This window comes from Simochromis diagramma, unplaced genomic scaffold (assembly GCF_900408965.1).
Source record: "Simochromis diagramma unplaced genomic scaffold, fSimDia1.1 OVJJ01000822.1, whole genome shotgun sequence".
NCBI lineage: Eukaryota > Metazoa > Chordata > Actinopteri > Cichliformes > Cichlidae > Simochromis > Simochromis diagramma.
The window spans coordinates 7,040,895-7,068,842 of record NW_024387520.1 but is presented as its reverse complement, the minus strand read 5'-3'; the positions used below and the strand labels follow the sequence as shown (position 1 = coordinate 7,068,842).

General features: G+C 41.2%; 1 protein-coding gene across 1 annotated transcript; it reads right to left on the bottom strand.

The window, feature by feature from the left end:
- Nucleotides 1-752: 752 nt before the first annotated feature.
- On the bottom strand, nt 753-27,088 carry grk5l (G protein-coupled receptor kinase 5 like). Its single transcript, XM_040019459.1, has 16 exons — nt 26,554-27,088; nt 10,158-10,253; nt 9,924-10,036; nt 5,432-5,509; nt 5,049-5,146; nt 4,812-4,904; nt 3,109-3,172; nt 2,875-3,015; nt 2,605-2,795; nt 2,407-2,444; nt 2,126-2,215; nt 1,835-2,043; nt 1,612-1,749; nt 1,200-1,337; nt 957-1,088; nt 753-869 (listed from the first exon to the last, which is right to left on the bottom strand). Exons 1-16 carry the CDS (start codon nt 26,603-26,605, stop codon nt 786-788), a joined length of 1,755 nt encoding a protein of 584 aa, XP_039875393.1. The 5' UTR covers nt 26,606-27,088; the 3' UTR covers nt 753-785.
- Between the last annotated feature and the right edge of the window lie 860 nt (nt 27,089-27,948).

Genomic DNA, 27,948 nt, shown 5'->3' with positions numbered 1-27,948 from the left:
ACAACAGTATCACAAAACTAAACCGTAATCTTTGGCCTGAGTGTACGCAAGGCAATGTACATTTATGTGTTGAGGTTGTTGAGGTGATGTGTTCTGAATGTTTAGGAGTGATCTGAGGTATGGCAGGTGAAAAAACATGTTAAAGTTGTGCAGATGGCGACACCTGGGGAGGCGGGGGCGGGTGCTGTCGATAGATGGAGAGATATCGGTACGAGATACAGGCCAGAAAGAAAGTACACGACTGAAAGTGACTGGAAAAAAAGATAATCTTTTCTTCTTTTTTTTGTCTCGAAAAACAAATAAACAAATAAACCAAAAAAAAAAAAAAAAAAATTCACCAAGACCCCATCTTCGATTCCCTGTGGTGGTCTTTATTATACAGTGGATCCCCTGAATATTAGCTTGTTTTCTATCCTTTTTTTTGTTGTTTAATTTCATTACTATCAGTGGCTCTGTTCTACAGTCCAACAATCCTGAGGGTAGGTAAGGTTTGTCTAAATATTTCCAAAAGTCTCTGCAACACTGACCATCCTACTTCAAATGCCCAGGACATTAGGGCATGGTCATCCCCCCTCCCCTCCCCATCCCACCCCCCCCTCCCACCCAATGGACTGGCCATCAAGGCTTTTTAGACCGGCTGTCTCCGGCTGCTGCTCAGGGCCCAGCAGTGGACCAGTCAGCAGGAGGGAAGCCCTCGGTAGCTCCTTCCCTTTGCACGGTACATGTGTGTGTGTGTATGTGTTCTGTGTTTGTGTGTGTGGGGAGCCCACACAGCCACGATGCCACTAGGGGGCAGAGTTGGACATGGAGTCCACAGAGTTTACGCTGGAAGACTGCACACGGCTGTTGGAAATGGACACCTCTGGGTGCTGCGGCAGAAAAAGAGAGATAGATTTGCGTGGGTTAATCGAAATTGGCTTTGCCTGCTTTCCAAATGCGCCTGTCCGTTCACTTACATGCCTCCTGAAGATCCTGTCCAGCAGGCTGCGTCGAGGTGGCTCTGGCGGCTGGTTCCAGTCCAAATCTGGAGATCTCATCCCATGTGGCCCAAACACATTCAAATCTCTGAAACACTCGGTTTCTATCATCTGGATAAGATGAGAATAAGAAGCAGAAAGAGGAAAATGTGTGAGCTTTCCCAGCAAGTTACGAGAAGCGCACTGAGCGTTTAAAATGCCGTATGACATGAACGCGCTTACCTCATTCTGCCACGGGATGGAAACGCTGCCTGTAGAGAATTTGGAGTAGAAGTCATTGTCTGTTTGGTCCAAATTGACTCCCTTGACTGTGGAGAACTGCTCTATGTCCAAAACATCCTTACAGTACACTGCCCGAGGCTGAGAGAGGGCAATGACCATGAAAAAGATTGGGTTGAAGGGAAAAACAGAAAACAAGTTTATCTTAATAGATAATTTATCATCATGGAATTTTGCTTGCTGTTTCTGATTTTTTATTTTATTTTTTATGCTGGCTATTTTTGAATATTTCCACTGATATAACAAACTTTAAAAAAAAATGTCCTTACTGACGCAGGAAGTGTCAGTAAGGATACTTGGTTTTAGCAGTGAGTTTGATTTAAACCTCCAGTGCAGAATAATATCAACAACTCACATCAGGCACAAAGGGAGGCTCCACCATTCCAGCCTCCATCCTCTTGAAGTTGATGTTTTTGAAGAACGAGTGGGCCTTGACGCCTGCTGCTCCATCCGCCTTGCACCCCAGCCTCTGCTTAGGGTCTTTGGTGAGCAGCTGGGTGAAGTAGAAGCAGAGATGAATCACTCAATTGTTCATCATTCATCTCTCGCTATACAAACATCTCTCCATCAAGCCTCACCATTCTACAGATGGCCTTGGCGTCCTCTGTAAACTTGTCGTTGTACTCCTCCTCTTCGTCCTGCACCCTCCTCTCCACTTCCTCCCGTTTCACTCGCTCTTTGCGGGCGCGGAAGGGCGATCGCCCGGCGGTCATCTCGTAAATGAGGCAGCCCAGTCCCCACCAATCAGGACTCATGGCGTACTTTTCGTTATTTATCACCTCCGGAGCTGTAGACCCAAGGGAGAAACTTAATGAAACTTGCACATTTTACCCTTCTCCTTTAAAAATGTTGACTACAGTGCTTCTTACCCATGTAGCCTACTGTCCCCACTCTGCCTCTAATGAGTTCTCCATCAGGCACTTTGATAGCCAGCCCCAAGTCAGAAATGCGAATGTGTCCTGCAACACAGAGTGTTAGTGAGGTGAGGTGAGGTAAGGTAGAACTGCTGATGTTATCCACATGTACCTGACAGGATCTTTGTGCAAAACTAGCTGGCTGTAATTTATCATAAGGTAAATGTGCAATTTAACATGCAAAATGCTGCATCGCAATATTTACGAATAAGAACTGCTGAAATTTCAAGACTCACCATTGTCATCTAATAGGATATTCTCAGGTTTCAAATCCCTAAAGATGACACAGCATGCAAGTGTGTTAAAGCATAAAGTATCAGTTCACAACACACATTATTAAACAAAATTTAAAAAAAAAAACATTAACATTCAAAGGCTTTTCTCCTCTGACTGAATTACACCTTAAAATGCATTTAAGATTGTGTGAGATTTACCTGTAGACGATCGATTCCCTGTGCAAATGCTCGAGACCGCAGCAAATTTGAGCAGCGTAAAACTGGACCCTGTCTTTGTCGAAGCCAGGCGTGCCCATGTTGTAGATGTGAAACTTCAGGTCGCCGCCGTTCATGATGGTCAGCACCAGACACAGGGCGTCTTTGGTCTCGTACGCGTACGCTAAGCTCACCTGGTTGAAGACAAGAACATTCATGAAGAAGCCGCAAGGCATCAACACTGCACTTTATTCCTCTTAATTTTCTACTTACGACAAATCTACTGTTGACTTTCTCTAAAATCTGCTTCTCGTTGAGAGCCATGGACTCTCCTTTCCTCTTCTTTATCCTCTTCTTCTCAAGCTTCTTGCAGGCGTACATCTTCCCCGTTGCTCGAACCTGGCAGGCACATACCTGTGGATTAAAGACACCGTGTTATCTCACATTTCACTGTGAAATGGCAATACTTTTAATGTCAACATCAAAATTTATCTCCGGGTCTCTCACCTCTCCAAATCCCCCCTTTCCCAGCACTCGGTACTGTCTGAACGTGTCCTTAGTGATTGGTTGCCTGGAAAAACACAGGCACAGCAAAACCCATTAACAGATGTTCATAGTATTGATTAAGACAGGCATTATGTGCAGAACTCAATACCATTCTGAGTCTGTTTCCTGTATAGATGATGGAACCTCTTGTACATAATTTCACTTTCCAGACACGGATACAATCAAGGCTGCTCTGAAAGCCTGCTGTTTACTTCCAACTGCTGTTTATTTACATGCTATCTGCATAAAATATTATACTGTTTAGAATGAGGTGTAATTCTATCCAAGTCATTTCTTATCTGGAAAATTTACCTTCTTAACTTTTTAAATTATGGTTGTTGGGGCTGTCATGACATCTGACTTTCATTTCATGATTATCACAGAAAGTTCTAGATACAATATTATTGCAATATCATTGTATTCAATTCATGTCTCATTTTATTCATTGTGAAATGACTTTAAAGAAAAAAAATAACAACCCCAAAACCCAAAAGGTTGGGATTTTGTGCAAAATGTAAATAAAAACAGAATGCCACCATTTGGAATTCGGATAAAGCCAAATTTTATTCACAACAGAACACAGAAAACCTATTTGATGGTTAAAATGGAGAAAAAATGGAGCTCGTTTTCAATTTTACTGCAGCAACACGTCATTTTGCAACTAATTAGGTGATGTGGCAACAGGCCAGTAATATGATTGGGTATAAAAAGAGCATCAGTTTCTCAGTAAGTATATATAGGCAGAGGTTCGTTTTTTTGACGATGCTGTTCCCTCATCAGACAATATTCCTCTCTAAAAAGTCCAGCAGCTGCTCTCCTCAACTCCTGAACGTTTACAGGCTGTTGTTAAAAGAAGAGGGGGTGCTACACAGTGGTGAACACGGCCCTGTCCCAACTACATCAACATCAAAAGGAGCCAATAATTTTTCAGTTACATTCAGTTAGAGTTTTTCATTATTTGATATAATTTCTGTGTTCTATTGTCAATAAATTATGGAGTCATGATTTGCTAATCATTTTGTTTTATTTAGATTTTACACAGGATCCCAACTTTTCCCGAATGGTTGCTGCAAAAATACCAAGTCCATAAGCGGTGATGACACAGTTATTTCCCAGACTATCAAATGTCCATTACTAACATAATAGTGATATTTCATTTGCAAATATCACAGTTATAGTCAATACAGACTTTGCATAATGCGGACTTTACTTATGTTGGGTTTTTCATTATTTACCTGTCGCTGGAGTCTATGTTTGTCTCTTTTTAGGTTGTTTCTTTCACTCACTGAATCTTTACCACAACGTGATCTGGAGAACAGACAGCGGCTAATTTTTGTTTTAAAACTGTCAAACTCCACGCCAAAAATAATCAGACAAAAGAAGCACTGAATGAATGTGAGCTTATTTACCGTTATACACATCAACTTTTATCTCGACTTTAATTTTAACCTTGCTGTATTTATAGGACAGTGATCTTTACTAGTCATTTTACAAATAAATGATGTGTAATCCATATTATCCTGATTAATGATTATTCCCCACATTCATATCCCTGACTACAACTACTAAATTACATTTGATAAATGTCTGCATTCAGAATTTCAATGTGGTTTTTTTTTTTACACAGATGAGAAATGGATATAAGCAAACAAAACCCAGCCAACCTCTCCAGCATCTTCCACTGTAGAAAGCGGTCAAAGTACATGCTGTTCTGGTAGTCTGCAAACGGAGCTCCACTCAGGTAGTCATGGACAGCCCTGGTGCAGCGCAAAAAAATAAAAATAAAATTAAAAAAATCAGTTACCAAAACGCACGTTGTGGGATGAAAATGCAGAGACAAGGCAGAGACAAATTAGAGAGAGTCCTGCAAACAGGTGAGCGTGAATGAATGAGGAACTCACTTGCGGCAGTTGCTGAAGATCTCCTTACATGGACTCAGCTCGAGGTTCTCTCTGCACTGGTCTGCAAAAACCTCCGCTATGTCTACACGCTGAGGTGACTACATCAACACATGTAAACAGTAGCACACATACAGGAATGCGTCACTCTTTATTACACACACTACAAATTAAAGAGATAACATAAACGCCTGATCTAATTGACGATGAAGTAACAATACACTGACTTTTTAATGCGTACACTTGATTACTAAACCCATGCAGGCATCTTGGCGAACTTTAATTCTGCCGTCTGCTTGTCTGTTTACAAAGTTTTCTTTTGCAGCAAAGTGTGAAAAAAAAGAAGGCTCGAAAAATTTTAAAATGCATCAAATGAGGAAACTTACATTTTCTGATAGAAAGGCCTTGATGATCTGGCACCCTCTGCTTTTTCTTTTTTCATCAGGTGTTACCTCATAGTCTTCCTAAACAAGAGAACAACTCAGTGTTGTTAACAAAACTCCTGTTGTAGATTTGTGTTACATACTTTTATAGATGTGACAAAAGTATTAACGTGCACTTGATCGTCTGCAGTCAAGTAGTTATTTATCAGTGCCAATTTCAAACAAGGCAACTTATGTAATGAATATTTTCTAGACTATAAACAGTGGCATTTACATCACTTGATCAATTATTGGCTAATTTCAAAGTTCAGATGTAAAAGATGATCTTTAGTTTGTTGTGAAGTTGTGAAACATTTCTTTAGACTTCTATAGATCTCAAATCTACAACAACAGACAGCATTTAGTAATGCAATGATTTATTGGATGGGGTCTTGTGAAACTGTCTTTCAATCTGACCTTTTATTAATTACTTCACTGACATTTGTAACAGCTTGATTGTTGACTTTCTGTAGCAGCAAACCATGACTACATGTTTTATTAACCACAAAGTCCCAGTGGACTTGGAAGACACCCACTATTCTTTTGCAGTTGTTGAATAACAGAATTTATTGGAATGAAAATAATAACTTCTCCCTTCCAGTCAAGCCAAGTCAAACCGGTTTTTATCTCAAGCATCCCAAATCCCAAATTTACATCGACGAGATCTATAATCTGCGCAGGAGATTTGTTTAAAACAAGGAAATAAATTTCCCCTCAAACAAGTGCAGGAGGAAATGATGATAATAGAAAAACTAAACACAACTAAAGTGTTTTATAATCTTTCAACCAGAGAAAGTCAGCTGTGATAAATGACATGTTACTAAAATCCTTTTAAATTACACTGACGATGATTTAGAACTCGGACTAGAAGGCATTCAAACTGGATGCATAACTCCAATAGTGGAAGAAAAAAAAAGCCCCCCCAAAAAACCAAATGTCTCTCGAATTTTTCCTGCTTTTTTCCTTTGAAAGACGAAACAGCTGCTGTGCGGTTACAGAAACACACACCTCTCACTCTCTGTATATCTGTGTTTCCCTGTCACTCTCACATAAACATATGCTGCTCTTGGCTCCGTGTTTGCACACATGCGGCTGATGACACTAACAGGTTGGGTCGTTACGCGGCGGACACACTGGACTTCTCGCAGGGGCAGTGACATGAAAAGCTCGCTGACGCATTTGGAAGCCGGCACTTTTAACCTCTCAAAAACGGGAGGGGGAGGGCAACATGGCATCCATGCGGCACGCTGGCATGGCTGTTTCTATTAGTGGGCTTTTTCCAACATGGCCCTGTGTTGCCTGGCAACCACACAGTAAACACGGTGGGATTCCTTGAGGTCCTGCAGTGTCACAGTGTGTCACACCAGCGTCACCAGCTTTCCACTACAACACACATCAACGTATATATGATATGCACCGCGGAAGCACACATGAGCTCGAAGCTTAAGGAAAAAACTGGCTTTAAAAAACCACAGCATCACAGACACTACAGAATGAAACACGAAGAAGCCAACACTGTACGTAAACATGTAAGATTATGACTAAAAGTCACAGAGAACACAAGAGAGAGCGCTGTGATTGCTGCCAAGTGTTGATTAACTGAGGCTTTGTTATCAGAGGTTTCAGAGAAACACACACACACAGTAAATGAGCTGTCTGACTCCCACCGCTTGCTGGAGGAGCAGGAAAAGGGGGGAGGGGGGTTCAGCCAAAGGGGAAAGAAGACGCCTCCTTAGCCTTTTGGAAGCAGAGTTGATCCAACACATACAAACACCTTCTCATGATGTAAGAGGAACCATTGGAACCACTTAAGTTGCACACACCGAAAAAACACATGCACAAACACTCCCTCCTCCTTTTGAACCGCTGTGCTCATACTTTCACACGGCTTACACGTTTAAAAAAACCATACATAAAAGAACAACAATTACTGTAAATTGTAGATCACACTAATTACTGCACACTAGATTACACAATAACACTGTCTGTTAAACCTCATACCAGCAATGGACTGCAATGTTGTTTAATCACTTGTAATACAACCACCTGCCTGGTTGTAAACACCCTCAGACCTGAGTAATTGTCAAATGGGGTTCATAAAGCTGAGTTTGTCACATGGACTGTAGAATTAGCTCCAACACGTGTTTGGCTTGAGTGTAAGTGCTTTCCCTCTACACAGAGTGGGGGTAGCATGGAGGGGGTGATGGTCACTTTTAGGGCTGGGCAGTTAAAAGTGGGCAGAAAAGTGGAGAGACGGGGGTGTGCTGGGACTGGAAGGGGCTGGCGAGGGAAACAATACGTCCTTTCTGCCCGTCACATGTCCGCTAAGATATTCTGGGCATAGATAGATAAAGACTTAAATGTGTCATGTGGGAGGTATTTTGTCTAGACGTGGACATGGGGTGGTAGGAGGCAAAAAGCTGGATAGATTGGGGATCTGGACGGTTGAATAATCACTACTCCATTTAATTGTGTCCTCTTGCTGTGTGACCCAGCAACACCGGCGTTTTTGCAGCCTGCGCTCTAATCAGAGTGAGTACACTAAAAAAGTTGATGAGTGTGTTTCCAGGACTGCATTTATCCAGCAATAAACACAATTTTTTTCCTCCAGATACTCGCATCTGAGAACATGCTGTCCATTACATAATTGATCACACGCAGGTTACAATAAAAGGGAACTGTACAACTTAACATTTTTAGTCTTTTATTTTAGATGAGCCTTTAATTCCATGCAAAATAATTAAATAAAGGGTGGCGACCAGAAATAACCATTGATTTTTTGGGCTGAAAGATGAATTCAAAATTATAGGTGATTATTTACTTGTAATGACGATTTGTAAGCACAAATCGTCATTACAAGATGATATAAAGTCGAAGTGCAAACTACTTCTCTCAAAACGTCACCTATAAAGTAGATGTAATATAATGCCTTTGACATCCTTTCATGTTTAATAGAGATCTTCTAGGAAGAGAGCGGAATCGGCCATTTTCCAGCATTCCTGACCATGTCCGGTGATACACAGCATGTGGACAGGGTTGCAGGCAAATAGTCAGGTACACACTGTTAGCCGCATGTCGTTAGCGTGAAAGCTCCACTTCCTGTGAGCGGTTATAAAGAGTTTGCCAAAGTAAACTGCAGGAGGACCACAACAAAATTCTAACAAACCTAAACAGAAACTTACCCAGCTGAGCTTGGACATTTTAAAGAAGCTAACAAAATAAAAATGGCTATCCAGCAATCCAGAGCTCAAAGCTAGCCACAAGCTAGCACCCTCAGCATGAGCAAAAGATTAAAGAAGTTACTGGGAAGATTATAGAGACAAGTGAAAAAGGGAAAAAGGTCATTCTCCTGTTATTTGGTGAAGTTAAAAACACAAAGAATTATATGAGCAACTGACATTGGTTTTGTTGCACCTGCTTTTGTTTGGTAAGGTAAAATATATCAGGTAAAGATGGATGTACAACATCTGATTTTTGTTTATTTGTACATCTGTCCAGTAGCAGAGCACTTCACTTTCAGTTGTTTCAGTTTAAGATGATCCTGCAGCTTACCGTGGATTGAGTTATATTGTAAAGTTCAATGATTTCTTCACACTTTCTTCACAATATTGCAATCCGTGCATTTGTAGTTTATGTTTCTGAAAACTTTGTTTTACCTTTACCCATGAAAAGGATGTGACTGATTAGTTTGTCAAATCTAAAATGATCTGAAATGCAGAGACACTTTTCTTATTCTACTCTAATATGAGCTTCCACAAGACTGACTTTTAAAGGCCGGAGTGGATTATTCAAATGTAATTTCATGAAATAACGTAGCACACTAACATTTCACATTATGCTGTTTATTCAGTTCTGTGCAAATTCACACTTTTGAAAAGTTTAAAACTTGCTGTTTGAGAATCCCTCTAGTAAGCACTCCACTCCTAGAAAACTCAAACAACAAAATCATTATTAACATCCTCTGTAGGTGTCATGATGCGTGCTTCTGCCTGGGAAAAAAACAACCAAATAAAACTTGGATTTAACTAGGCAAATAAGTAAGAGCCCTAATGTGTTTCAGATGGCTACAGGCTAAATCTGTAAAACATTGAATGGTGAATGAAGTTCTCCAAAAAAAGTCTTTAAAGCAAAATATTTCTAGGTGGGATCCTAGTGTTGGAATTCAGATCCCAACTGTATCAATGCAATGACACTGGATGTGTAAGTCAAAGCTTTAAATTGTGTTTCAAAGACACTCTGTGCAGCGGTAAGATGACAAAAACAACAAAAGCACACGTCAGACTGAAATCCTGTTGCGATCAGGTTCAGTTACAATCACTGGTTGAGGGTTGGTGTGATCTGTCACAAGGAGTTGATGGTTGACTTTTCTATTCCTTAGTTTAAAAAAAAAAGAAGACATTTTTAATGCAAATATAAAAAAGGGGTCGATGTAAGTCGTGTGTGCGTGCATGTTTACCATTGCATCCAGCAGCTGGATGCATCGCTGGAGTTTCGGTCTGGTCTCGCAGAAAAGACGGAAGAGAAGTCGTCCGATAGGCTGTTTCTCACAGATGCTGAAATATTCCCTGTCTGCAAAAGAAAAACAAACAAACAAAAAAAACATAAAATAAACACAGACTTTAAATCGCAGCCTTGCCAACAAACAGTCAAACACACTCTCTTTAGATGAAGGAAGTGCACAAACACGTACCGATGCTGTTTCCCAGTTCAGTACACTGGCTTATATGGGGAAAACGAAGGATCTCCTTCCATTTTTTGCTCCTTCCTTTCCTTTTCCCTCCTCCACCTGTGGTGACAGGTAAAACAAGAGGTAAAAATGTTCAACTGAAAGAAATTAATAAAGTTGTCCACATTTATTTTCGTCAGTGAGGAGAAAATGAAGGCCCAATGGCTAAAAGAGAGGGGGAAGAGGGGGGGTTGTGTGTGGGCTCTCCCCTGAATGAAATCATAGTCTCAGCGTGTATATATAATTCATAGATTACGTCTCACTTCCTCCGTAACGCTCTCCTCTCTCCACTGACTTTCTTGCTCACTTTTCATGTGAGTGGCTTCGCTGGAAGTGGAACAGTGTGTGTGTGTGTTTAATATGAGTGTGTGTGTTTTTGTGTCCACACAGACAGAAAGCCTATTCTGACCGGCTCAGTTCCCATCAGAACCCAGACTGGATTCCACTGCACTGAATAATCATGCATCAGCTTCCTGCAGCTACGTAACACCATCACGAACAAAAACCACTTAGATCTACATCGCCTACTTAGATTTCTGAAGAAATTTTACTGTGCAGTCATCGACGGAGCTGATTATTTTGCCTCTTAACTTTGACCGCTTTCCCATTATTCATCAAAGCCATGTCTAAATCACCTTTGGCGTTTTCTCACAGTATCCACCAGATGCGATTAAACGCAACTTTTAACCTCATACTTCTACCACAGCCCGCTTTGCCCTTACACCATGTTCGTCTCAAAGTTATTTTTTCTTAATATGTTACGACTGCTCTAATGAAATGACAGGGATTTCCTTTAACCACTCTGTGCAGTGGAAATTTGCTGCAAGCAGCTCACCCAATGTGAGAGGCATTGAGAGCAATGACAAGCAGACATCTTTAAGTAATAACACAGGAATGCGAGAGGCCCTACGTCATTGTGGAGGCTCTGAGTGAAAGCTTTTAGCAGTTTTCCCATCAATCCTGCTGCATTACTGTCTCATCCTTTCCTCCTGCTCTGCAGTCTGTTCTGCGTCTCACTGTTGCCTTTGCAATATTATATAATTTACTTGCCAAGAAAATTAAATTGCACTCAACAAGGGGAAGATTAGTCTCAAATTAGAATGTTTTGGTGTGATATTAGACCATAGCTGGGAAACTTTCTTCCCCAGAAAGCCATAAACTGACTAAGATAAAGTAAGCCAACGGTCAAACAAGTGAACCATAGCAGACTTAGTGCTGACTGCTGAATTACGTTACACATGAATGTTGGTATAGACAGAACATACATACATACATACATCACTGACTAAGGAAATGTTTACTCTGTATTTACTATATGTAATATTTAATCTAACAGCAAATACATTATCTTATACATGAATACATTCATTCATGTTTTTGTCACTCTCTCTGCAAGATCATAAGTGTGCTACAATGTCTGATACTGAAATATCGTGCACCCAGAATGGATGTTCTGCTCTATATTAGTGTGCAAAAGTCTTAATCCACGCCTCAGTTCTTTTCCATTTTGCTGGGAAAACAGGAAATAGATGCAGTCATCTGCTGAAACATTTGCAAATATATACGGAAACACAGCATATAATTACCGTACCATTCTTCTTGCCCTTTAGATGGATCAACTGAGGGACAACATACATCTCTCGGGTCCTGTATGAGGTCTACTCAAATTTTTCACATGACTTTCAGATACTCTCCACGTGCTGTAGGCCTGCTACTTTTCCCCCCTCCGCTTGTCTGGTTTCCTCAGGTTTTTAAGGACGCTCTGCACAACATGCTGAGATATGAAGTTTTGAGCTCATAGGTTTTTGGGAACCACTTTGTTGGTGGAAAAATTGATGCCTGTCAGACTGTGTAACCTTTGATAACTTTTAACTATTTTTTGTTGTGAAGCTCTTTGTGATATTTATCTTAAAATGTGCTCTATGAATATTTTTTTATAAAAAAAACGTATTTACTTAATTTACTTACTTTTCACATATTGAACTAAAGAAATGGGAAGAAATTATATGTTTTTGTGACAGGCTGCTGATAACAAAAACAACTCAATTCCAGATTTGTTCTTTGCTAAATTGTCTGTTGTGTGTATGGACAACAGGTACAATTTTACAGCATGAATGATTCATAGGTCAGTGTTAAGTGGCTTAAGAAAAATGATCAGGCTCAAAGACTGGACTAAAAATGATTAACAAAGCAGCCAATGTTGAAAGAAACACTTTGAAAGACCTTCAGAAAGCCTGGAGAACTATTGCTTAAGACCAGTTTCCACTTTTTAAAAAATTACTACAAAATATGAAGAAATGAGGGGTGGCTCAAGACTTTTGCATGGTACAGGTTATTTTGCCCACATAGTACAAAAGTCTCATTTTACACACTTATGCTTATTATTCACTTACCAAGTATGACCCTCGTGTGTCATACTTTCAGGATTACATTGCAACAGCCAGCCATAGCCATACATTATACAGGCACAAAGGGATTTAATTAGAGATCATTTCCATCATTACAAGCTGACATAACATTTTTGAACAGATGATTTCACAGCAAAGTATACAAAAGTCTTTCAATCCACTTCTTACATATTTGAGTCATAAAAAGTTTTACAGGGTTGTACTGACTCTTATTAGAACTGCAGTATTTTTCTTTTTAGGAGGAGGGGTGTTAAAGATAAGGGACCCTACGTCAGCAAAGCTCACATACGGTATTCAGAATGATACTCGTATCACCAAAGACAAACACGAAGCATGAATGTATTAATAACCCGAATAAAAATATCCCCAAAGACAATCATTAACTTCGAGCACCTGCGCCTCATTAACATTACTGTAGATGAAACTATGCTATAAACAGGCGCACTTCCTTATTTGATCGCTTCTGTAAACAGTTCATATGTAAACTTATGCTCCCCACACAAAAATCCAGTGCGTTGCTGTGTGCTCCAGTTTTTGAATCTCCTTTAATGAAAATATGACATCTGCCAAAAAGGCAAAAGAATACAGCGAATGAAGAAGGTCATTCCCCATGGGAGGGACGCCATGCTAAAAATGTATGCACTTGTGCTAGTGTGAGGCATTTGTGGATACAAGCGTCCAACCAAATGGCATAAATTTCCTGTGAAGGGTCAACGCCATGTCAAATAATTGTACCAAACATGGGTGCTCCACCCAGGCATTCAACTTCTACACAATGCTGAGACAACCACAAATAATGCAGTTCCTTCTTTTTCTTTCTGTGTCCTGTTTTCTTTGCCTCTCATTGCTCTCCAAGCCTATTTATTTTTCATTCTCTCTCCCTCCCTGCCTCCCCCCCTTTCCTTTCCTGCTTTTTGGAACTCCTGGCATCACCTTCTGCTCTTCTGCTGCTTCCCTGTGATCCAGTATCTTTTTCCCTTTTCTTCTGACACACTGCTGAAGATTTCCTGTCATCATCACATCAATGTCACCAAGTTTGCTGCCAGCCAATCACTGACCTCATTTGCTATTTCAAGTCTATCAACCCCCTTTTGTTTTAGGACTTTTTTTTAAGGACGTCTACAGCTCCTTGGCCATAAAAATAGAACAGTGCTATAGATGAGTGGTTTGCCTCCTTTTTGGGCTTTTCTACGTGTGGTCTCTTGTCATGCTGTTCATGTTATTTTTATAACCCCTCGATTTCTCTCATTCATCACTGCAAATAAAGCTGCTCGAAAGCATATTTATAATTCGTCCCACTGTAACATTCGAGGCCCGTGTGGTGCAAAGACCAGAACACAGAGCACACCCAAACACTCCCACAAACATGCAAATACAACGAATCAATTATTCCTCATCTGAATGTAACAACAAATAAAGTTCTGTTTAGCCTTAGTGCCCTTTGGCTTCTTTTGTCTGTGGGCTCAAGAAAGCACAGCCTAACAGAGGTTAAAAAAATTGTCTGACACGTTGCTGTTACACGGCTTTACGAAATGTTCTGGCAGGATTTGAGGAAAGTTTACAACAGTATTAGATATACAAAGATGAAAGCAAGTGCTAACTTTTTGAAATCATGTTTTGAAGAAGAGAAAAACATTCACATGTTTCGTTTTACGTCCAGATTTGTAACTCTAGGTTCCTGTTTAACAAAACTTGGCTCTTAAAAGTATGAATATCCTCATAAATATCCTCCATAAACCATCTTGTTCACGGCCGTCTGTTTATTTCTTTCGCTATTAAAGCGTTCTCACTCTTATGTGGTCTGTCACTTACACACGAGCTGAAATATGTGCTGTGGCGTGGATTTGCTGCACACAGGAACTTGTCAGTCTAATTTGTTCCATGTGGGCAGTGTGGTCGCCACCCTTTATTTATGCTCATGCTTAGGAGCTCTGACATCATCAAGGCATGTCAAGTAAAGCAAAAAGAAGGTCAGAGACGAAACGTCAACCGTCTGGCGTAACACCAGGGGGTTACCCGAATCCCAAACATTTGTGTGTGTGTGTGTGTGTGTGTGTGCACGCACAATGTCACTACTGTGAGCTCTCTCTAGTGTTGTCCTCATGCTCAATTTAATCAACTCGTGGCAATCCTGCAGGCCCCATCCATCCACACCTTCGAAAACAGCCCTGCTTAGATTTGAGGTTATACGCACAAAGTGCTGACACTCAAAAGAACCCAAGCCATTAACATCTAGTGCCTGACACACACACACACGTGCACACACATCATCTCTGAGGTCTCGAACACCTCCACTTACAATCTCACTCCAAACATGAAGTTAGATGTGCTGTGGACAACCAGCTGAAACCACATCCTGACTGTCACACTGTGCATCTGGCATATATGCAATAACATCTGCAACAGAATGTGATGTTAAGAGCACGAGTGTGAGCAGAGCCGAGCGTTCTGAATATGTGCTATTTTCTACACCTACACTGTGTAAAAAAGTGTGCAAGATTTGAGTAGGTTTCAGTGACTCTTCACTCTCATCTCCTGGCTGCACTGACCCTCTTTGTTCACAAACAACTCACTATCCCTTTCTGATTATCTAACTCTCGCTTATTCCCACATCACCTCCTTTGTCTGATCTGTTAAATGTCGGCCTCGCGGTTGAGTCATACTGTGGTGGTCAGCGAGTTACAAATACATTGTGGCCGACCAGCACCAGACTATGATGCAAATGCCTTTGTTCCCCTCGGTCCATCCCTCCCGGCACATCCAACCGTTCGGTGATCGGGATTTATTTGCATGAGAGCTCCAGGTAAGGGCCAATGGTCTTGTGCATGCAAAACACAAGTGGTAAACACCCAGCAAGCATATTATTGAAGGAAGACGGGAGCTTTGCATTTGCAAAACATCCTCTTTGTGCTTCTTCGGGCGCTGTAAAGTGATTCGTAGCAACGTACGGGTTTGCTTTATCACGGGAAATGTGATTAAATCATACTAGATATCTATCTGCTGCAAAGACAGAAGAGGAGCAAAAAGAGCAAAAAACATACCTTGGCACACTGCTTTTTTTGGGGGGGGGGGGGCATCACGCCATGTGTGAATGTTGCTCCTATATATGCAGTATAAACAGGAATGTAGACATAAATAAAGATTTAAGGTACTACACTGCATACCAGTTTATTAAAAATATAAGCATATATGCATGCGCATGCCTATCAGGTCAAGCCAGCAGCACTGAAAGCAAACCAAAACAAGATGTGAAAGACTCATTATTGAAGATTTAATCCACATATTAAAAGTGCGTGTGTGTGTGTGTGTGTATGCCACAGGAAGGCAGGGGAAACACTGCCCAGACCTGAGCAGCAGGGGTGGACTATAGCAGGAAGACGGTCTTTGTTGGTCTGTTCCACCATGATGTCATGTCGGTGCCTCTGTTCTTATTACCATCCTAAATGAGCTCCCGTGTCCACATATATCACAATAATAACAACTGGATGGTCCGTCTGTAACATCTGCTGAAATGCTCGAAGCAAACATTGATGACGTGCACCTTTTTACCTGGCAACACACTCGGCTTCTTTTGGCCGCTGTGAGGGTCACATGTTGAACCGCTTAATGAGGGGTCATAAACTCAAAATCAGTCATAGACAATAAAACAGAGATCTTATCAGCAACAGTATTGGCGTTCTATTCAGCTGTGTCCCAACAACCTAGCGAGCTGTGTGCTGAAAACAACAACCAAATCTAGCTTGACCTAAGGAAGTAGCTGCATTCGACACGCGTTTAAGATTGAGACATAAATTCCAGGTTTAACCTTTTGCCAACAGCTACTTTTGCACAAAGAGTTGAGGGGAAAAAACACACACAACACTGCCCATTTCCCCGTCTTTATGTCCTTGTAAACATTACTGCTATTAATAGAGACCAGCCCAAGGGCAGCAGCAATGTGTTAATACAAACTGAGATGGTCAAACCAGTCCATGACCTCAGAGCTAGGGCGCTGTGGCAGTTGTCACTAGAGAAGCGGCGCCTGTTAAAGTTCATGTGTTCACGAGCAAAACAGCCACGGTGTAGGAAGACACTCAGTGTCAAAACTTGCATGCAAGGACAGAAATCTGACAAGCGCAGCAGAAGGCAGGGTACATATCCTGTCTGGGAACAGTCAGGTGCCACAAGTTTCCTGTTCTATAAATATATAAAGTATGGAATGTGACGGGGGGGAAAAAGCACGAAAAAACCCTGAAATTATATAACCCACCGTGCTGTCCGATCAAAGGACCACACACAGCGCAGGGCACGCTGGGTAATACTTGCTGTTTGCTCATCCATAAAGATCCAAGAGGACAGAGCATAGTCCACATGAAGCTAGCCGTATAAGGATGCTACTGTGCTCTGACGAGGTATTATAGCATCTGTTTACCTCGATAAATGTTTTGGTAGTGTGAACAGTGTCGCGATACAGTCCTACATCTCTACGAGGAATGATTTTTAGTTTATTCAGAGTAAAAATCAGCAGTTAAGTGAGCAAACACTGAGGAAAGCGCTTGAAAGGCACAGAGCCGACTCATCAGTGTGATAGAACTCATGGGGCACTGTGGACTGACATTACTGGGTGGGTGCTTTCTTTCCTTCTGCGTGAAACACACAGTCTCTTCATAAAGATATTTGTTCCTTGTCCTGCTCCTGTGATGTCCTACCACGAAAACATGCCTCGATTAAAATCTGCTTTGGCCTTAAATGAGCCAAACTCCTTAATGAACTCTTTCAACCTCATTTATAACTCTCTGGAGCTTTACTCAAGATTTATGTTTTTCCAAATATACAAATAAATTAGCTGATTTTACTCTAATGCACTCTAAAGAATCCCCGTGTCATAGGTTCCTATAAATAACAATATGTTATGTATAAATACAAAGCCACACCTCATTTCTTAATATTTTGCTGCCAAGCAGCCAGATTGTTTTGTATTGTTTTTTAAAGTGGTCTTGAGCAATAGTTCTCCAGGCTTTCATTGGACACTGGATGCCTTTTCACTCCAGTCCTTCTACCTGACCATTTTTGTTTGTTTGTTAAGCCACTGACCTATGAATCATTCAAGCATAATAAAGGCAACTAACTCAAGGGACGAACCAGTGTTGTGTCCACACATAACAGACAACTTTGCAAAGAACCAGTTTTAAATTGCAGTCACTTTGTTACTAGCATCATTTGCTCCCATGTCTTTAATTTAATCTGGGAAAAATGCCAAAATACTATTTTGACACCAACAAACTGATTCCTAAAAGGCTACTAGTGGGAAACCTGGCATGGTGTGCCGTGTGTCCTTAAAAATTATAAAGAAACTGGACAAGTCAAGAAAGAAGTGTTAGCACAGATCCATCTGCTGTTCACTGTTCAGAGACATTGATCAGTGAGTCTCTGCAGCCATCCGTAAAACACAGTGGAGGCTCTGTCATGGTTTGGAGTTGCATTTGGAGATTTTGTCAAAATTGATTAGATTACGAATGTAGAACAGTACTGTTAGATTTTGATCTATCATGCACTCCCATCTGGAAAGCATCTGATTGGCAACAGCTTCAGCATGTCAATAATTTTAAACATGCTGCCAATGCAGTAAAAACATGGATCAGTCATGATCGGCCTCCACAGACCTCAACATCCTCACCGACATCCAAAAACATGTTTTAATAAATCCCTGTGCCTTTTTTCCCCCAATTTTTTTTGAATCCGAAGGCTGGATCAGCACTTTTTTACAGTTGTGTATTTCCTCAAACATAAAAGATCCCTCATTTCTTCTTTATGTTTAATTGTCCTGACATTAAAGGAAATAAACAGCCTCATTTAACATCATGTAGGTTCTGAGTGTGTTTGCATTGATGTATACAGTCTGGCATTTAGCTCTTCATCCAGCAGGAGATATCAGAGAGAAAGGTTCAGAAGTTACTGTATAGATTATTGGATTAATGCACATCAAAAATTCATCAGCTGTTCCATTAAAGCAATATGGCAGCAGTGCAGAGCGCAGGAAGCACATGGAGACACGATGAAACAGTACTTAAGTAATCACCTGTGTGTCTGAGAGGCTTCTGACTGCATTCCTGGAATACTTTAATGACAAGCGCTTAAAATTCACATTTTTTCCTCCATCCACTTTCACTCGGCTTACCGAGTCTACTTTTACTTTAGAAAATCATCTCCTGTATTTCCCAGAATTCCACTCAACAACCCCTGGAGAACAGGCGTGAACTTGTTGCATCCAGCTGAGTTACGTATACTGTATGTGTGGGTAGAGGCAGCAATAACAATAGAGATAGTAGGAGCCAGAGAGCTGAATTTTTTTCTACTCAAGAAAAAATGAGTCACACTCCTACTCAAAACACAGCGAGCCTTGTGGCGTGTTGTCGGTGGAGATATGGTATCTCTGCTTCGTCTTTGCTTTATAATCTCAGTGCAAAACTGCTGTTAGAGAATGAAGAGCCAATAAAGGAACCCCTATCCTTGAATTTACAGACAAAAAACAAACTTAAACAGCAAAAACGTTCCAATAATATTAATTGAAATGGTGTGAACTGTACATGCAGGGTCATATATAATACCCCAAATGTAAATGAAGACATGCCGTGCAAGCAGCTCTGCCAGGCTAACAGCGATCTAACTGTCGCTAAAATTTATTTGTCTGGGAATTTACAGACAAATGAAAATGAAAAAAAAAAACAAATGAAAAATTCCTCCTTTAAAATACCTAATGTATCATATTTGACACATGAGGTTTTGTGAGTTGTTGTGACTACATCATCATTGTGATTTTCACCCCTTGGAAAAACCTGGATAAACTGAGCAATGCATTTTAAAGTAATAAATTACAAAATAATAATATTAATATGCTGGATGTAGCAAATATTGTATAAATTAAGACTCATATATGCAAATGGATATTTAATTACTTTTAAAATATTGTCATATGGTTTAGTTAATACTCAATTTAAACAATTGTTTTGTGGTTCAGGCTTTAAAGGGTTCAAATCTGCACACCTGGAGCGCAACAAAAAGTTTTCGAAAGATTTCAAAGAGCTCAAAAAATCACAATTCCCAGCCTGGCACGGCACTAAAGAATAACTAGAGTCAGCAGGCTCCATCTTATGAGGACCGAGAATTTTTTCAAGCTATCTGTAATATACTTTTAACAACATTAGCAGTGATCTCACTTCCAGAAAACACATGATGGAATTCAATGGGATAGTCGGGCATTGCCAGTGTGGTCCCATCCATGTCGTATTCAAATGAATCACCTTTTGTTAATAACACCATAAACAGTCCTGCATGTATACGCAATATATTCTTTTCAGGTCCTCTTTTAAAAAAAAATCTTTTACTTCTTTCCTGTCAGGAGGACCCGATGAGGAAATGAGAGGCTGGTTTCCCTCCAATAAGAGTCTCTACTAAATAAAAGCTGACAGTTTTATTCCTCGGTTCCGTCCTTTCAGACAGGTCCTGAGAGAGGAGCACTCCAGGCAAATGTTTTTGTTTATATGAAAACGGGGCAGAAAGTGCGTAATAGAGACTACAGAGTCTGCAATATAGTGCTCATACTCAGATTACCATTAGCTGGCAGGTGCAAACAACAAAGATCAGTGTTGTGCATTTGATAGTGGAGGGTGCAGCTCATTTCACTACATTTTGCAAGTTGTAACGACAGCAGCTGGACTTGCTTAGGTTTGCTGTTCTATGGAACGCTGAAGCACCCACCCCCGACATCCCTCCAACCTCCTCTCCCACACACACAACCCTCTGTAAATCTCTTGCAAAGACAATAGGCTAACTGTAACTCTCCTAGCAGCAATGACTAATCAGTTCTTATCAGCCAGTAATCTATGTAGAAATAAAATGTCTTCTTAAGAGAACAACTGCAGGAAAAAAACATAAAAAATGTGTAGGGCTGGTTTCAAACGCAATATGCTCCAATCAGAGCTTAGTGCAGGCTGAATCCGGGACTCTGACAAACTTTTGGAGACTTCCAGATATTTAAGACACAGCCATGTTGAGTTAATAATCAAAATAATCAGCGACTGTATATTTAGGGCAATGCAATTTCATACCTGGAATGGTAATTTACACTATATTTTTCTGCTGCTATTATTACTATGCAATATAGTCATTTTTCCTAATATATATAGCAGTTTTTTCCTAACAGCAGTGAATACACACAAATGTCTCTTATATTCTTACGTGTGCATATCCTAGATTCCTTTTTTATACCTTTAGATTTATATTGTACAGTCTGACGGCGAGTAAATGCACAGAAATTTCGTTGTGATGTGCACTAAACTGGATGACACTTAAGTGGCTATTCTATTCTATTCTATTCTATTCTATATCTATCTACACACGCTGTAAATGCTTATTTTTGGTTTAGTTAAGACGATTGTTCTAATGTTTCTTTTTGTAGATTCATTGAGTAAATCTAAAAAAAAAAAGCAATTTTTTTGGTGTTTGCCTAAAAATGTCACAAAAGATTAAATAATTATGTAAATAGCTGATAATGGTAAATGGTCTGTTGTGGTCCTAAGGACCCCAAAGCACTTTACACAATCATCCACCCATTCACACACTGGTGATGGCAAGCTACAGTGTAGCCACAGCCACCCTGGGGCGCACTGACAGAGGCGAGGCTGCCGGACACTGACCAGTAGGCAGCGGGTGAAGTGTCTTGCCTAAGGACACAACAACCGAGACTGTCGGAGCCGGGGCTCGAACTGGCAACCTTCCGATTACAAGACGAACGTCCAACTCTTGAGCCACGATCGCCCGAGAATATCATAACCCTTTTCCTTTCACTCCACCGATTACATATTATTTACTGGCAATTATACGGTAAATTCTAGTGTATTCTAGGGTAATTACCACTGATGATCAGTAGGTAAATACAGTAAATGTACAGCTGAAACACTAAGAAAAAAGAAAAGGTATTACTAACTTTAACTATGATGTATTTGTGACTCTGTTTGCTTTGTAATAAGTCATGTATAATTAGGTACTGTGTAAAAAAGGAGGTCCTCTGACAGACGTCCATTCAAATTACAGCTGTAAATATCCAAATTTTGTCCAACCCAAATTTAACTGTGTACTATCTAGGAATGAAAACAGTACTTTCCAATGAACTGCTTTTTTGTTATGTTGTTTTTCATGGTTATACTTCCTTACAAAAACGTTTCAAACATTTACATTTTTGACAAGGGACTTTTTTTTATACTTAGGTTGAAAAATAACATCAGCACATCTGGTAACACTCTTCAGGAAGTTTTGTGTTACCGGCAGTAGGTCCCCGGGACTGTTTCGCAATCTACTCAGTAAAGCTGTTTTCACACGTTAAATCTAGAAAATTTGAGGTGAATCATGTTTGTCTACTCACTTATGCACAAGCACGATCTATTTTAACCTGCTTATCAAAGTAGGGTCATGGGAGGGGGCTGGAGCCTATCCCAGCTGACACTGGGCAAGAGGCACAGTACACCACAATCACACACCAGTCCATCACAGGCCTAACACCGACAAACGACAACACACTCTCTCACATCCACACCTGCAGCCAATTGAGAATGGCCTGTTAACCTAACAAGCGTGGCTCTCAACAGCGGGAGGAAGCCAGAGTACCCGGAGAACCCACACAGGCATATGGGAGAACATGTAAACTCCACACGGAAAGCTCCCAGCTGGCCGACAGTTTCAAACCAGAAACTGTCTTGGAGAGAGGTGACATTGCTAACCACTGCACCCCTATGCTGCCCTCAACGGCTGCCTTCTCACTACTATAATAACCTGTTTTAGTTATGCGAGGAAGCCGTCTCAGCAGAATGACAAGCGCTTACTAGCCGTGTTTAATGTGCGTTTGCATATGTACATACACCTCGTTTGGGTAATGTTTCGAAAAGTTACCAGTAACCTGAAACTGTGCAATTGCTTGCACTATTATCATGTTCATAACCTTTGCAATAAAACATGCCATCGCCTATTTAACCACAACAAAGTAACTCAGTAAAAAGATGACAATCTACCTAGTGAATAAGCTGAAACTGGACTGTAAAAGTTTTCCGTGGTATTACTTCGCTGTCTTGTCTCAGATGGTGATAGACTGTCCCCCTTTCTATGCAACCAGCATGAACTTGCACCACAGCATGCATGAGATCACACATGAATTTATTGTAAAAGTCAAGTAATGTCGTGGAAAAACTGGGGTTTGTTTTTACTGCAGTTGGGTCGGTAAAGAAATTAGTTTTTCTTCATATTTCAGCTGTAGTTTCTCTGGGTTTACGTAGTAGCTGTTCCTTAGTTATTACCAATGGTAACTTCATAACAATACAAAACATTTACCAGTTCAATTAAGAGGCTACAGAAAGGAGGCTTACTGAGAATTCAGTTCAGTGATGATTAAATAATAAATCCTCGCCTGCTGTATTTCTATCACTTTTAGTCGTCCACAGCACCTCAGCTGCTTTTATTTTTTATATAACGGGAGTTTTACTTATGTAACTACAACATTCAAAAAACGCTGCAGCTCAAATGAGAAAGCCCACAGGCAGCGGAGTGGAATTCTGTCTAGTCGCCCAAACTAAATGCCCGGGCTCTGTTACCACAATTCAAGAAAGGCATCTGGATGCAGCAATGCAGTTTTTCCCCTGCTCTCATTCACTTAAACAACCGATGACGTTCACTCGCCTGGCTTGGAATCTGCGACTGCTGCCAGCAAGAGTTGTGAATGGGGAGGCAGGCAGACAGAGGCTTGTGAACACACACACACACAATAAGCAAAGGGTCTACTGCACCGATGCTGCTCGCGTCACAGTGGCTAAGTTCAGGTTACATTTAAACAAAGGAATTTGCCCCACACCCCTCATCGGCTATCGCACACATAAATCTACAGTATGTTCTGATATTATACCTGCTCGCTCGCTCTGACTGTATGTCAGCTATATGTATAACATTAAAGGCCACAGTGTAACAGATCCCACTGAAACAAAGAGCCCTGTCAGGCCTAAGTGCCTTTGATCTTTTTGATCTGTTGTAAAGCCCCAATTTCCTCAGCTGACAAACTCACACAGACATCACAGCTTTTAAGGCCAGCGCACCAGCGTTTCCCCCTGCTGCTCTGACACAGTAAGCAGTGCTGTCGCTGTCAGATGATACTCAGATGACCATCGAAGTGTTTCATTTCACCGCATACTCATCATCCATAAAGTATCTTCCGCAGAGACCGGAGAGGAGCTCTACAGGAAGATGGAGCTCGGATGGCAGTAGCCCACTCAGTTTGTTATGTAACAATCAATTTGATTAAATAGCTTATGGGCTGCATCAAACTGATAGCGTATTATACCATTGAGCTTTATGTAAGACAGCGGTCACTTAACAAAATGGTCCAATATGGTCAGAGCCCCTCTCTTTAAAAAAAAGAAAAAAAATTCCTCTTGTGGAAATCAAGTTAGGTTTTTTACTGTGATTAAACGGAGCACTCTTTTGATTAGAAATCCTCCATTTCTAAAGTGTTTCCAATCTTCCAGCTAATTACTAATCTCAAAATTATCTCTGAATACTCATAAGCGACGATGAGCCTTCACCAAACTTGGCGGCAAATGCCAGACCAGCACCGTCAGAGCAGCCATTGCTGACACTGAGGAGTCAAAGAGCAACCAGAGGCTGGCACGAGGCCTGTTTTGCCACTCTTGGCCCGGGGATATCAATAGCTTTCTTATTTCTCCTCTTTTCTCCAACTTGCACAGTTTTACTGATCTGGGAGGTGTGAGGATGCTGGCATAAACAAGCCAAAGACTGCAGTGTAAACTGGGCCTTCCTGTTGTCCGTAGCTGGAGAAGTTTAGACAGAGGATGCTTGCCTCTCAGTTCAGGCATGGCTGGAGATATGCTCGCATAAACAAACAGGAAAAAACACTCTTCACTTTGCTCCACTCGCATTCTCTCGCTGTTGCTAGTGCATGATCTAAAATGAGTCTCTGTGTGTACAGTACAGTGCCTTGCTTAAATGCATGCATGCACAGAAAGCAGCAGCATTAACAGCAGCAGACATGGATGTGCATAGCCTTTGGCACTGCATCACGTAATACAAAACCTCTAATGATTTAGACCATTAGAGGATACAACCAATAATGCAACCTGTGAAATTGTTCAGTGTGTGCACTGCACACTCCAATTCAACTGTTGAATCAGTCCCACACAGCTACATTTATAGAGGCATTGATCAAGCTGCTGAGAAAGTCGTGCTTCAGCTATTAACTCAAAGATCCATCTCATCCAATAATTGTATAAGGCCTTATTCTCTCCTCCACACACACGCGCACACACAGTCAGGGCAGATGCACACCATTGGAGCAGCTGGGACAAGCGAGATCTGTCATGGGTCATTAACTGCTCTTATTAATTCATGAAGCTTGATTCACTCGGCCCAGTCGTGTTCTGCTGCCATAAAACAAACGTCCAGTCCAACCCACGGGCGAAGGCATTCTTCGTGTGGATTTTGACAGCATGTCGCCATCCTGGTTCATTTTATTACTCTATTAGTGCCTATGAAACACTTCCAGCTCTATGTGCAAGAAGCCCATTTATTTTAAAAACGTGCCAACGTTGTAACACGCGTGATAGGAGCTGCGAGAGAACCAAAGTCTTTTCCTGCGTCATCTTGCAACTCTGCAGAGGCTTTTGCCACATCAAACTATGAGCTTCCCTGCAACCAGACCTGTGTACACTTGCACTTGTACATACACCGAGTCATTTTAAACTGAAGCAAAAGATTTGATGCATTTACAGAAAGACAGAAAAATGTTGCAACCAGTTCCAAAAAACAAACAAAAAAAAAAGAATAATCATGACAATAAAGTGGGATGAGTGTGAGTGGTGGTTTTTAAACCCTGCTGATTCCCAAAACAGGTTTGGGATTACTGAGGAGAGTTCAAAGGGCATCCCAAAGGGACGCAGGTACACTCAGGACAAAATGTAATCCGTTTTCATTTTGTTTAAGTTTCTGGACATTACCCAGACTGAATAAGGGAAAAGGATGGCAATTTCTCTCAGGATTTATCTTGCTGTTTAAAGCTGCACAACCAAAACACTCCCTAATTTTGGCTTATGAGGCGAAACCTAATGAATTTTGTTTTGTAACTTCCCACAGGCCCCAAACCTGAAATAAAAGTGCCCACATGATCCCAACGACCAAAACGGTCAATGCATCACACAGTGCGCGGCGTTTACCTCCAGGCCTTCCTCGTGCCCTCAGCGCAACCCTGTCTTCCTCAGAATGAACTATTAATGGCACCGTGCGCCTTCATATTTCAGACCGTGCTGTCGGGCTGCAACTGGCCTTTTCAGACATTTGACTCTTTCTACACAGATAACCAGAGTCCGTCTCTCCGCAGGGGCCCTTTACACAGATTTCAACACCAGTCACGTCATCGGATCACCGTTCAAATGTCAGACAGCCTAAGCTTATTTTATTCCCCCTCTAGAAAGAAGTTATTCCCCGTGTCAGTGTTTGCTCCAGCATGCATAACGTTGCGAAAGAGCCGCTTTCATATGCACAGACAGCGAAAGCGGATGTGGGAGGCAGATCACCCTCCCATCCTCCCTCCCCTGCCACCCCGGTCCCCCAACATATATATATTTTTATATATATAATGGGGGGGGGGGGGGCATACAATCTGTCAAAATGTGCAAGGATTTTGGTTGACTCGAGTCTATCACTGATTACAAGACGAGCAGTTTCGCGGTGTTCCGTTGATGTTGTCTGCACTGTCTGCACAGCACCCCCCTCCCGATTTTTTTTCTGTTGCATCTTTAGGATTTACCTGCCGTAATGAGCCACACAGTCTGCAGGCTGCCGTCATCCTTACGATTATTTTTTTTTCTGCACAGCTCAAAATATGACAAAAGCAGGCCCGCTTACTATTTGTGTCAACTTACCCTCTCTGGCTTTTAGCAGTACAGTGTTGGCTACTATGTTCTCCAGCTCCATCAAAAAGAAAAAAAGAGAAAAAGAAAAAAAAAATCCTAAACGTAGAGGTTTCTCGGCACACAAACGTCTGCGGCGAATACAGCGTCCTTCAGCTCTGTGCGATGCGTTTCTTTTTCTTTACTCCTGGTGACTATCCAAGTAAAATTCACTCATATCAAAGTCGTAAAGGATAAAACAGGATGTCATAAATTTGCTTGCAGTGTAAGCTGGGCATGGTTCTTGTTGTGGGCTGGAAGTGCGGCGCTGCATTTCTACTCCAATCCCCCCAAAACCATTCCATGCGTAATTTGGGTAGGAAATCTCCCCGACGCATAAAATAATTATTTCTGGAAGATCCGATGTCTGCAAACCGGGTTCTTTCGGCGGCGGATCCTTAACAAGGGTACACTAGGATACCGCCAGCTTTACCTTACAACAGCAGCAGCAGGGGTTGGCTGAGTGCACGAGAGAGGACATCAGCGGGCCCCCTCCTCCCCTGTTGGTGCGTAATCAAAATAGGCTGGGCCTCTCAGTTAAGCGGCGTCACACAGTGAGCCTCTACCAGAAGTTAGGCCGCGATGTCTGCAAAATAAAAGCACACTACAACTGCCTGGCTCGCTGGAGGAAGCGACACATTTCATAAAATGCTTTTTGTGGATTCTACATTCACATTTTATTTGGTCCCGCACGTTTCACCTCGAGTAGCCATGAATCTCATACCCAAGAGTTTCTACAACTAGTGAGCTTCTATCCGCCAAAGTGATTCCATTTCTGTCCCAGTAACGCAAGCACAGGTGCTCCGACTGTAGTGGCAGTAAAGATTAAAAGGGTAAGAGGTAAAGTCGCCCTCTGGTGTTCAATTTTAAACTACATACGAGAACTGGTGTGCATAACGTTATGGATCACTTTCGCGAATCAACAAAGCTAAACAAGCATTTCACCTTTGAAAATATACAAATACATAACGACTGAATGCCAGGTGATTGGCCGTTTCGCGAGGAATCCAGTAATTTTGTAAGGTAAGGATTTTCAAAGGATTTATGACAGCAAGGAGCAAATCCACATTTTAGAAGGGCTATCTTTGTAATTAAACTGTAATTCTCTCTAAACATCTCCACAGATGAGCTTCTGGCAAATACACTGCCATTTACTGCTCCAAAATAAACGAAAAAGGCCCATTTTAAATCTCATTTTTACTTAAAATAATAACAAATCTGTCAAAGATTTTAAAGCAATGTCCGACAGGACATTGAATCAGAAATATTATTCAAACGTTAACTTATACAGCTCTGTTCATTTCTTACAAATGACTCGCTTCTTCATATTTTTTTTAAAAATTGTTTACATCATCATAAGCGCGCTGT

What these genes read in the sequence shown, in the direction of transcription:
- grk5l (XM_040019459.1), bottom strand. Translation starts at nt 26,605, where the DNA reads ATGGAGCTGGAGAACATAGTAGCCAACACTGTACTGCTAAAAGCCAGA. An exon ending in ACTGCTAAAAGCCAGAGAGG is followed by an intron (nt 10,254 to 26,553) that starts GTAAGTTGACAC and finishes CTGTCACCACAG; the next exon opens with GTGGAGGAGGGAAAAGGAAA. An exon ending in AGGCCTTTCTATCAGAAAAT is followed by an intron (nt 5,147 to 5,431) that starts GTAAGTTTCCTC and finishes GTGTTGATGTAG; the next exon opens with TCACCTCAGCGTGTAGACAT.